The sequence below is a fragment of the Pecten maximus genome, chromosome 19 (assembly GCF_902652985.1).
Source record: "Pecten maximus chromosome 19, xPecMax1.1, whole genome shotgun sequence".
Classification (NCBI taxonomy): Eukaryota; Metazoa; Mollusca; class Bivalvia; order Pectinida; family Pectinidae; genus Pecten; species Pecten maximus.
Window position 1 is genome coordinate 6,857,032 of NC_047033.1, and position 12,833 is coordinate 6,869,864.

The following is a 12,833-nucleotide window of genomic DNA, read 5'->3' on the forward strand; positions in this document are numbered from 1 at the left end:
GACTGTACTGAATGCGTTGCAATCAAGCGTCTCTTTGAGCGAGACTAAAGTGAGTTGAAAAATGACGGAACGAGATGTGAAAACGTTTGCGAAAAAACGTGCGCGTGATTTAATTGAAGATGATGGACCATGTTTATCTGGCCATTGGCGGAAACGAAAATGCAACGTCGGTTTATGTGCTTCTAATTGCTCTTCTTCTGAAAAAAATCATTTATTTTCTGAAATACCCGAACGAATTTTGAAAGATGTCACCCGTGCATTAGATAGATTGTTGGTTGATAACTTGGCATGTAGAATCGTGAGGCTAACTCCCCTAAAATTACTCAACTGTAACGCTGCTGATCCTTCAGAGTTTTCTAATGCATACTGCAGTGTGGAACCTTTTGCAAATGAATTCTCACTGTGGAGTATCTTCCAAAAAGGAACAAAACTATTGATGGATTTCATAGATTCTGATGCAGAACAAGATGACAGGATGACCGGTCTTCCAGAAACTAAACAAGATGAACTAATACTGGACAAGATCCTACATTATCTGGTAGAAGTTGATCTACAATATCAAGGGGAAATAGGTAATGTTTCAAAAGGATACCGTAGGCCTGCTCAAGTGTATATTCATGAGCTAGGCAGAGACCTATAGTATATACTAGTATATAGGTCTCTGAGCTAGGTAAGGGATCCTACATATATCAGCACAGGCAAATCTTACTCCAACAATGTTAGAGGATATTATAACACAGCGAAAAACTTATGACAGGCCAAAAAATAGCCAGAGACCTTTATCTAGCTGAAGTAGGGCAAATCAATCTCTCCTTCTTTACACAGTGTTGTAATTAAACCTGATCTTTATGTACAATTATTCTGTAATCGCGGTGACAAGTGGTTAAGGTGTCTTGACACTTTATTATATAGTTACTAGCCCTCCACCTCTGGGCTGTGAGTTCGAAACCCATAGTCATACATCTGGGGCAGTTGCCTGGTACTGACCATAGGTCAGTGGTTTTCCGGTTACTCCGGCTTTCCTCCATGCCACCTCTAGCTCCAAAACTAGGCACGTCCTTGAATGACCCTGGCTCTAAGTTATGACATTAAAAAAAAAAAAAAATATTTCGTAAATTCACTTTCAATTACGTTTCAATTCTGCAGCATTTTTGGAGTTATTCCGTCCAATTGCTTTAAAATATGTTCATTAAAAATCAAATGCAACACAAATAGCACAATCAAACCAGAAAGGAGTTTGGCACTCTATTAAGAAGACAATAGTATATAATCCATATAAAATACAATGTGCAAAAATAACCAGGAGTGAAATGGATTGGATGATAAAAAAATCACCAACTTCTTTACAATTCTGTAAAATCTGTGTGATTCCATGCTATAGTTTCCTTGTAACATTACCTTATTGCGCCAAGTAAACAATAATGATTATCAACCTAATTTTCAAATGTTTGGTTTTGTTTGGTTTGGTTTATTTTTAGCCCACCATCATCAGATGGTGGGCTGTTCAAATCGCCCTGCGTCCGTGGTCCGTCGTCCGTCCGTCCCTCCGTCCGTCCGTCCGTAAACAATTCTTGTTATCGCTATTTCTCAGAAAGTACTGAAGGGATCTTTCTCAAATTTCATATGTAGGTTCCCCTTGGTGCCTAGTTATGCATATTGCAATTTGAGACTAATCGGAAAACAACATGGCTGACAGGCAGCCATCTTGGATTTTGACAATTGAAGTTTGTTATCGCTATTTCTGAGAAAGCCCTGAAGGGATCTTTCTGAAATTTTATTTGAAGGTTCCCCTTGGTGCCTAGTTATGCATATTGCGTTTTGAGACCAATCGGAAAACAAAATGGCCGACAGGCAGCCATCTTGGATTTTGACAATTGAAGTTTGTTATCGCTATTTCTGAGAAAGAACTGAAGGGATCTTTCTCAAATTTCATATGTAGGTTCCCCTTGGTGCCTAGTTATGCATATTGCGATTTGAGACCAATCGGATAACAACATGGCCGACAGGCAGCCATCTTGGATTTTGACAATTGAAGTTTGTTATCGCTATTTCTGAGAAAGTATTGAATGGATCTTTCTGAAATTTCATATATAGGTTTACCTTGGTGCCTAGTTATGCATATTGTGTTTTGAGACCAATCTGAAAACAACATGGCCGACAGGCAGCCATCTTGGATTTTGACAATTTAAGTTTGTTATCACTATTTCTGAGAAAGTACTGAATGGATCTTTCTGAAATTTCATATGTAGGTTTCCCTTGGTGCCTTGTTATGCATATTGCGATCGTCCCTCCGTCCGTAAACAATTCTTGTTATCGCTATTTCTCAGAAAGTGCTGAAAGGATCTTTCTCAAATTTCAAATGTAGGTTCCCCTTGGTGCCTAGTTATGCATATCGCATTTTGAGACCTATCGGAAAACAACATGGCCGACAGGCAGCCATCTTGGATTTTGACAATTGAAGTTTGTTATCGCTATTTCTCAGAAAGTGCTGAAGAGATCTTTCTCAAATTTCAGATGTAGGTTCCCCTTGGTGCCTAGTTATGCATATTGCATTTTGAGACCAATCTGAAAACAACATGGCCGACAGGCAGCCATCTTGGATTTTGACAATTGAAGTTTGTTATCGCTATTTCTCAAAAAGTACTGAAGGGATCTTTCTCAAATTTCATATGTAGGTTCCCCTTGGTGCCTGGTTATGCATATCGCATTTTGAGACCAATCGCAAAACAACATGGCCGACAGGCAGCCATCTTGGATTTTGACAATTGAAGTTTGTTATTGCTATTTCTCAGAAAGTACTGAAGGGATCTTTCTCAAATTTCATATGTAGGCTCCCCTTGGTGCCTAGTTATGCATATTGCATTTTGAGACCAATCAAAAAAACAACATGGCCGACAGGCAGCCATCTTGGATTTTGACAATTGAAGTTTGTTATCGCTATTTCTCAGAATGTACTGAAGGGATCTTTCTCAAATTTCATATGTAGGTTTCCCTTGGTGCCTAGTTATGCATATCGCATTTTGAGACCAATCGCAAAACCACATGGCCGACAGGCAGCCATCTTGGATTTTGACAATTGAAGTTTGTTATTGCTATTTCTGAGAAAGTACTGAAGGGATCTTTCTCAAATTTCATATGTAGGCTCCCCTTGGTACCAAGTTATGCATATTGCATTTTGAGACCAATCAGAAAACAACATGGCCGACAGGCAGCCATCTTGGATTTTGACAATTGAAGTTTGTTATCGCTATTTCTCAGAATGTACTGAAGAGATCTTTCTCAAATTTCATATGTATGTTTCCCTTGGTGCCTAGTTATGCATAAAGCATTTTGAGACCTATTTGAAAACAACATGGCCGACAGGCAGCCATCTTGGATTTTGACAATTGAAGTTTGTTATCGCTATTTCTCAGAATGTACTGAAGAGATCTTTCTCAAATTTCATATATAGGTTCCCCTTGGTGCCTAGTTATGCATATTGCATTTTGAGACCAAACGGAAAATAACATGGCCGACAGGCAGCCATCTTGGATTTTGACAATTGAAGTTTGTTATTGCTATTTCTCAGAAAGTAATGAAGGGATCTTTCTCAAACTTCATGTGTAGGTTTCCCTCAGTGCCTAGTTATGCATATTACATTTTGAGACCAGTCAGAAAACAACCTGGCCGACAGGCAGCCATCTTGTATTTTGACAATTGAAGTTTGTTATCGCTATTTTACAGAAGGTACTGAAGGGATCTTTCTCAAATTTCATATGTAGGTTCCCCTTGGTCCCTGGTGTACAACGGGCGGACCAGTTGTCCCACTCCAAATATGCTGAGTGCTAAGCAGGAATAGCAACTACCATTTTTAAAGACTCTGGTATGTCTCGGCTAGGGGACAGAACCCAAAGCCTTCCTCACAGCGGCGAACGCTCAACTAAAGGCCAAAAGTGAGGCATTGTCAAGGGAGACATTAGGAAGAAGAAAGTTGTTAAGAAAGAAGAGAAAAGATAATATTCCAAATTTAGTCGCCTCTTACGATCATGCCATGGGGGCAGCAGGTACAATTCTTACGCCCTACCTGCAGGGCAGATTTTCAAATGACTCAAGACAAAAGGTGAACTTGCTTAAATTGTATCTATTATGTATAGTCTTTCAGTAAATTTAAAAAAAAATTGTGGCTAGGTCACAAATTTAGCTTGACCTCCTCATGGTTTTCAAATAAAAACTTTGATTATACTGCCATAACAAATTAAAGTCAAGGGTGTGTACGTGCCACATGTGTTACTTAGAATCATCATGTCTGTCTGTCGGTAGACAAATTTTGTATCATCTAGATAGCTACTCCTAGGATTATATGCATGGTTTTCAATGAAACTGCACATGTGTGTGCTAGCGGTAGAGTACCGGTAATATAAGACGTCTTAATTAGTAGTCATTTGGCTAAATCAACTCAAAACATTTTAGCCAAATATTATCAAGCATGGCCAAATTCTGACTTGAATAAATAAACTATAACCTAGTCATTTGAATGTTTTTTTCTGAAACTATTTACTAGAAATTGCAGGTAATCAAAACAGTGACCAAAAAAAATTATGTACTGTGACTGTGTGAATATAATTTGTCATCAGTCTCAATATGTATCAGTCGGTATCGGTCCTGTATACTATCAGGAAGGATATAGATCTGTGACATGTTTTAATTTCCAAGCAACTTATTTTTTGTCATGGTACCTACATGTAGTCGTTAGACTCGTTACTAGTAAAATGATTTTTTAGATCATCATTTAATTTTTTGGAACACTGAAAGATTTTCCTGATATAAAAATATGTTTTTTCTCCAGTCCAGACAAATGAAAAAAATAGCCCCTCGTTTTCTTCCAGTCTAGATCTGTTAACCATATAACTGCTTTACTGATTTCATTCTTTTTCAATGCCTCTAAGTTTACATCTTCATTTCCAACCAAACAGGTCGTAGTTTATCCCAAAATCAAACCAGTTGAAATTCAATTGTTTACGCCACCACCAGCCATGCAATGCGTTCATGATCTATCAAAAGTTTTACATACGAATGGCCAGCATTGAAGAGCTTTAGTGATCTAGATGGATGCTCTAATGATGAAAATGATAATTTTTCCAAATTCTGTTACACACTTATTTGCCAAATTGACTAAAAGTGGTGATTTGTTTTCTCGCCTAATAGTTTTAAAATTTGCACTATATGGCAAATTGGCAATCTGGTAGCGCTAGCACAGCATGTGTCTCCCTGAAAGCCATTAAGTTAAATCCATTTTTTACCAGAATTAAAACGTTACCCTTGATGTCACTAAATGAGACATACATTAATTACCTGGTATTATATCTTATTCATTTTCTCAAAATTTGTTGTTATCATTGTAACCAGGTGGCTATACACAGGTTTTGTGTAAAGACCAATACCTATATATCTATCAATGATTATTATTCATTGGTCAAGTGGTATAACTTCAATAAATTCCTATTAAGATATATGGCATGTTTCCAGAAATCATGCTATGGAAATATAATGGAGGTGTCCGATTAGTCAAAATTAAGATATTGTCTCGGTAAGTTAAAAACTTAATAATTGCTGTGTAATTCAATGTTTGGAGGGATAGCAAATACAATGGTTCTATTTAATTTTCCCAAACAAAGATGTCATTTGGTTGCCATGGTTACAGATGAGGGGTAGTGGAGGCAGGGATTTTCCTACCATTCTTACAAATTTCAGTTTTTCTTTGATGAATATTGCCTTTATATTATTTTTGATTTGATTTTGTTATCTACAGCTGTTTTTTATTTTCTAAAGTACCTTAATACAGGTTTTTGTAGATAAAACTTACTTAATCATTCAAAAGTGACTTCAAAATTGGGTATTTTTCAGTGGCAAATTGGGAATTTTTACAAGATTTTTTTTAGGGGAATGGGTCCTTTTAACGGACCCTGTTTCTATTGTAGGAAAATCCCTGGGAGGTATTAGTAATTATGAGTTAGCCATTGGCTTACACAGTTCTAGTTACAACTACATGTATAGTATTGCAATTTACGCTAGTGGGTTGGTGATCCAATCAGATGAGTTACTTCTTTTTAACCAGATTTGTTACAAAGTGAATTATTACTTTTTCTGTGCAGAACGGCCATATGTTGGCAGCTAAAACTAGTGAACTTTTGAATTTACTCAAGGGTTATAAATGTATATAATTGGATGCAAAATGAGAAGATCGGTTTTTACTGTTTATTGGCACGATAAGATAAGGAGACATATATAAGATGGAACAAATTTTACAGCAATCCATTTAAATTTCATTCCTGGTGAATTTCAATAGCATACATGATATTTAAAAAAAGTACATCATAACATATATTCTTTAATATTGATAAAACTTAAAATTCCTTTGATCGAACACACTTAGTTGAAGCGGAAAGCTAAAACCTGAATGCACCCATATGCATGCAGCCACTGACATTTTCTATTCCTTTGTATTGTGTACGTAGTTGTAATTCATAAAGTCTAGTGTTTTGTATCAATTATTTGTTTTGCATCACAGAAACATGCTCCCAATCTGATGAAAAGGAATGAAAGAAAAAATCCAAGTCATCAATGAATATATATACACCTGATGTACATGCCAATTATTTTGTGGAGACCAATAATCATCAGGGAGATTGATGATTTTTAAGGGATTTTGACCAAAAGTATGGAGATTTTTAATTTGTGTGTCATGATTTATCAGCATTTTTGCTCAACAGGGGACTTTGTAATTAATGGTCTTCATTACAATTAGTACTTATCATTGACTTTGAAATTTTGTTCATAATTAATTATTCAATTTTGAATTTAAAATTTTGTTCTTAATTAATTTGATTTTGGACAAATCTGTTGAGACTTTAAAGGGTCAAAGGTCATAAGCAAAGTAATGTACTAGTGGATAGAAGAGTTATGGCGGTCACAGGTCTCTGGGTTTAATCATGAGAGCCTCTAATTATATATATATATATAATATCACCCATATTTTTACAGGAACACCACTGGCTGAGCTAGACAGGATACATGACACAGATCTTACAATCATTCTGGCAAACCACCTATTTGGGAAATTAGCAACATCTTCAAATTATCTTCTTGACAAGCAGAGTAAAGAAAAGGAAAGAGGAAAGTACAGAACATCTTGTCCATGTGGAACGTCAAATTGTAAACTGACTGGTCATTTTGGTGATACTAGTATTGGTATGTATTTCTGATTGATTTTTTTTGTCAGGGTAAAAAAATTAATCTAAAAATGTAAATTTGGTACAAATAATCTTGAAATAAATAAAAACCTATGAAAGACAATAATATGGCATGGATTGAGTGATCATAAGAAATCCAAGTTGCCACTCCATCCTGCCATTCTTCTTCCAAAGAACAGAAATATCTAGAATCATGATGTGAAGTTGGTATATAGCTTTGAATTAGTTTGAACAAAATTTGCAAATATAAAGCATGTATACCTTGGCCAGTAGTTAAGGTCACATGGTTTAAATGTTTTAAAACCTCCAGACTACTTCTTAAGGCAGAATGGACACACCTAGAAAATATATTAGGCAGGTGGTTTTCAGTGACAGACCCAACAAAGTTTGTGAAAGAAAATGCCCTTGACATTCATTCAAGATCAAAGGGGACAAATATGTAAAAAACTTTTAACAATTTTTAAAGAATGGACAAGACGTTTACTAAAATCATGATATTCGTCAAGCAGCTTTTTGAGATAATTTGATCAAACAAGGATTGTGAGAAAAATGACATTAGTCTGTTAAAAGGTTAAAGGGTTGAATTTGTAAAGAAAAAGAAAACCAAAGAATAAAAAAGCTTAGAGACCGATTGTTTGGAATATTTAATCAGAAAGCTAAATTTAGTTTGAAAAGAGAGTGCAGTCAACACAATGGTACATATATCGATATACGTGTATATATACTGGGAGACAGATCACAAACTTGAGAGGTTTTTGTAATATAATTTAGTATCGTGGTGTGTGATGCAGGCCCCATAGGCCTATTGTTATTAGAATAATGCATATATATGAAAATTTTCTGGATATTAATATAAGGATTGATATTTCATTTTGATAGTGCCCATGCATGTGTACCCAGAAAGGCCATATTCCTTCCTACATGTATGTAGGAAGGAACATGGCCTTTCTGGAATTTGCCAATTAAAATCTTGGCCAATTGCAATTGTGAAACTACATTATGCCTCCCAAACAAAGTTCAATCTTTACCTGGCCTGAAGGTAGAGTGAGCTTAGGCCATGGAACAGGGCCTGTCTTCAATCCCTCTCTGTCAACATTTCTTTTAAATTACTACGAGTCATAAATACCAGTATGGATTTTGATGAAATTTGGTCTGGAGCATTATTAGGAAAAAGAGATCCAATATGGTGTAAACGAGGGGGGTTTGATTCCCCTGGTATGTTTTGGGCCAGAGGAGTCTGGCCCAGTACAGGAAACCGTGGTAAATCCATTAAATCACTACTAGTCCTGAATGACTGAATAGATTTTGATGAGGTGGGACCCAGTAGGGCAATAAAGCAAAAAAAAATTAAAATTCCTCATCTTCTTTAAGAATGACAGGATTTAGTCCACATTCGGTTTGAAAAATTGTTTGGAGAGACAGCTCCAATAGGTAGGAAAATATTTATAATATAACTTAAGAGAGTATTTTGTCAAGAGTACTAGGTTATCCAAGTGAGCAATGCAAGCCCTCTAAGCCTCTTGTATTTTAGTTTTAGGAAATCACTATATGCATTATGTGAAAAAGACACAATTCAGTACTGATACTGTCCTTGCATATATAATGTAAACTTTATTCCAGCAGTGTTATAACAAAATTCTTGTGGCTCTATGTTTATTGTAGGAAATGAGCTGGTCTGGCATGGTAACTTAGATGCTATAATTGACGATAAAGTTGTTCTTGAACCCCGTGAGGAAGATACTGATATGGAAGGCAGTCCTGTGTGGAGGTCACCTGTTGAGGTAAAACTGGACTCCTCTGGGGAAAAAATCTCAAGGAATCAGCAAATCATTGCAGAGACCATTACCTTCTCGTTTCTTCAGAAGCAAAGACACCCAGATTCTGATCATTTCTTGTTTCCATGCATTAGTGTCACAAATACAGATATGGTTGTACACTTCTATGATTCTGAGCATGACATCCTACTTGAAAGTAGCAAGATACCATTGCATGGATTTGAAGGGCAAACAAATCTCTTAGCTGTTATTGTGTCGTGGTTAGTTGTAAACTACAAATATACATGTGACGGCTTAACAGATGAAATGAAAGATAAATTAGCAGGATTTCCCCCCCTTGCTCAATCAAAATTGGACATTTATGATCGACACTTGAAATTTGGGGATGTTGGAATTACTTTTAGACCTGATTTTCAGAAGTCACACCAGCAACTAGTTGAGGAGTCGGCTTCTGCTCTAAGGCACAAAATAGAACGAGGCAGATTGAAGACACTTTTAAAATTTAAAGATTAGAACAAAATCCTGGATGGCAAAATATTTTGAAAATTATGATTAGTTAATGACAACGGATTGTCGTCATTGTAATCCGCTGTAAGTATAAAGATGATATGTGCCATATTGTAGGTACAGTGGAACCCAATTTTTAAGATTTAGAATATTATAATAATCACTAATATTTTTTTCTTTATGCAAGTTTTTCTCTACATGGAATTATTAAACAATAACTTGCTTTGCAACAAGCCTTTATGCAAGCGACTATTTACATTTTCATCTTCTTCTCAATAAGCAAGTTAAGAGGCCTAGAGACCAGATGTTGGGCGTATGGTGAAGTGATACCAAGATTGTTCAAGTGAATAACCTTGACCTTCATTCAAGGTCACAGGGGTCAAATACAGTATGCTACAATCCATAAACGACTTCTCATTCACCTACAGACCTGATATTGGGCATAAAGCATGCTGGGATAAAGGGCTATCAAAATCGTTCAAAAGAATGACCTTAAACTTCAATCAAGGTCACAGGGGTGAAATATACTAAAATTATTAAACAAATTCTTTCATTAAGCAAGAGGCCTAGATATCTGATGTTGGTAATTTAGCATGCTAGGGTAGCACACTACAGAAAGACTGCCTGGCCATGGGCGATTTTTTTGTTAAGCAAATAACTCCTGTATTATGATATGCATAAAATATGAAACAATGAATGTACACTATAATTGGTATATTCATTATGAAGTAGTTCATACAGGCTTCACATTTGTTAAAACTTCAATAAATAAATTAGTTCCGGATTTTAAATCCCCGGATTTTCCGACAGTGTGTTTAATTTACACCAGAAATTTAGTTTTGCCTACATTGAAAAATGAGTGATGGTAAGATTGGGGGAAAACTTAATGTACAACATCTGTCAAAACAAGATTAATTCTGTCTTTGAGATGGAGATAACAAGATTAATTCTGTCTTTGAGATGGAGATACTTAATTTCAAATAGGTTTCAGAAAAAAAGTGTGTAGAGAATTGTCATTTTGGGTCAAATATCATGATATTAAATATTAAATTAAATATCTCTCTCCCATGGTCAGGCAGTCTTTCTATGGTCTGCTACCTAGGGTGAAGGGCTAACAAGATTGTTCAAGGTCACAGAGGTCAAATATGTGAAAATATTTTGAACAACTTCTCACTAACGAAGAGGTCTACAAACCTCATATTGGGCCTGTAGCATGCTGGGGTGAAGTGCTATTAAGATTGTTCTAATGAAAGACCTTGACATTCAAGGTCACAGGGGTCAAATATGCTAAAATCTTTAAACAGAATATTCTCTCTAAGTAAGTGGCGCAGAGACCTGATATTGGGCCTTATAGCATGCTGAGGCATTGACCTCAAATTTAAGTCACTGGAAAATATCAAAACTCAGGTGACCGTTAAATCCTATGGGCCTCTTGTATAATTATTGTGATGTCATCATGTATGTGTTTAAAGATATTCATTACATGGCTGTAATAGGTCAGTTATATTGTGAAATATGTTTATTATGATTATGAGACCAATGAGAGCAATATTAAAAAGTGAGACCATAATTATAATTTTTTTGTTTTTAAGTCATCTGACCCAAAGGGTCAGGATTACCTATAGCCATTGTGATAGCCATCGTGTTCTGTCCGTCGTCTTGGGCTTTCCGCTGTGTGCCGTGCCTAAGACTTTTCATTTCAAAACGGATGGATTACTATCAAATTTGGTGTGAAAACATCATTGGGGGAGGACGATAATTTTTTTTATATAAATGAGGCTAGTCTGACCCCTAGGGACCAAGGGGCAGGGCCCTAAAAAGGGAAACTTTGCTGAAATTTTGCTTTAAAATCCTACTCCTCCTTAACCCTTTGGTGGATTTCATTCAAATTTGGTGTGAAAAATCATTTGGGGACGGCAATCATGTTTTATATCAATGAGGCAGGTCCAACTGCTAGGGACAGAGGGGCCAGGCCCAAAAAGGGAAACTTTGCTAAAATTTTGCTTCAAAATCGTCTTCCTCCTTAATCCTTGGGTGGATTACATCCAAATTTGTAGCGAAATGTCATTGGGTGAGGGCGATCATATTTTATATAAATGAGGATGGTTTGACCCCTGGGGACAGAGGGGCGGGCCCTAAAAGGTGAACTTTACTGAAATTTTGCTTTAAAATCCTACTCCTCCTTAACCCTTTGGTTGATTTCATTCAGGGGCCTGAGGGGTGGGGCTTAAAAGGGTCAAATTGACTGAAATTTCAAAAATCTTCTTCTCTACTCTCAGATATGGTAGAATCAAACACTCTTCATAGGTGGAAGGGTCTTATGATGCTTTACCAAAATTGTGAATTTCATGACCCTGGGTCTCACGTTTGCCCCTTGGGAGGGGGTAAACTTTACTATAGTTTATATAGGAAAATCACATTTTTGACTATTATTTGTTGGATTTGAATATGAACTCATTCTAACCTGGTTAACATTATCAGCATGGGATAACAATTTGATGGTATGCACATGTTGGGCCTGACTGACCTCCAGGGGCTGATGGGCAGGGCTCAAAAGGGTCAAATTGACTAAAATTTCAAAAATGTTCTTCTTTACTCTCAGATATTGTAGAATCAAAAACTTTTCATAGATGGAAGGGTTTTATGGTGCTTTACTTAAATTGTGAATTTCATGACCCTGGGGTCTCATTTACCGTGACATTCCTGAATTTCCAGGGTTGTATAGAGCGAAATTATATGTAAATCGTTAAGTGTTTAGGATTGACTAAAATGAATTTTTTACGAAAAGAAATTAAAAAAAAATCTATGGGTTATACATTATGCATGTATATACATTTGTATAGCAAGTTTACCATGCATACACCACTGTTCCAAAAGTATTCGCGGAAACGGTTGCAACGCTGTTTACTGCATGTGGCACTAATTCTAAGGACAGCAACGTCATCGTAGAAGAATGAGGCATGGTCTGGCCAGCTTAATCAATAATCACCCGACATTATCGCTAATATTTGGTTCAAAATCAAAATCAAAATGGAACTGCAAAATCAACACTCCCGATCAGTTGTTCCACACATTTTTATCCTCGGAATATGTTCAATATTTATTCAATTCGATTCCAAGGATTGTGATGGCATGTATAGGTACCAAGTGGCACCTGACCAGGCAAAGACGTTTTTTCCGAAAACAAAAACGCTTTTCCAAGGGAGACAACTCCCACAAAAAAGTGGTCATTTTCCCGCGAATACTTTTGGCACGGCGCTGTATCTTTCTCACTGGAAGTTATTTCATGTAGTGAAGAGACTGTCAATTGTCTTAAATGTGA

General features: G+C 36.4%; 1 protein-coding gene across 1 annotated transcript; it reads left to right on the forward strand.

Moving 5' to 3' along the window:
- Positions 1-11,081, forward strand: LOC117317913. Its single transcript, XM_033872879.1, has 3 exons — positions 1-572; positions 7,021-7,227; positions 8,892-11,081. Exons 1-3 carry the CDS (start codon positions 62-64, stop codon positions 9,515-9,517), a joined length of 1,344 nt encoding a protein of 447 aa, XP_033728770.1. The 5' UTR covers positions 1-61; the 3' UTR covers positions 9,518-11,081.
- The last annotated feature ends 1,752 nt before the right edge of the window (positions 11,082-12,833 follow it).

Coding starts and splice junctions, on each gene's coding strand:
- LOC117317913 (XM_033872879.1), top strand. CDS start 62: ATGACGGAACGAGATGTGAAAACGTTTGCGAAAAAACGTGCGCGTGAT. Junction 573..7,020: donor ACAATATCAAGGGGAAATAG/GTAATGTTTCAA, acceptor ATATTTTTACAG/GAACACCACTGGCTGAGCTA. Junction 7,228..8,891: donor TTTTGGTGATACTAGTATTG/GTATGTATTTCT, acceptor TGTTTATTGTAG/GAAATGAGCTGGTCTGGCAT.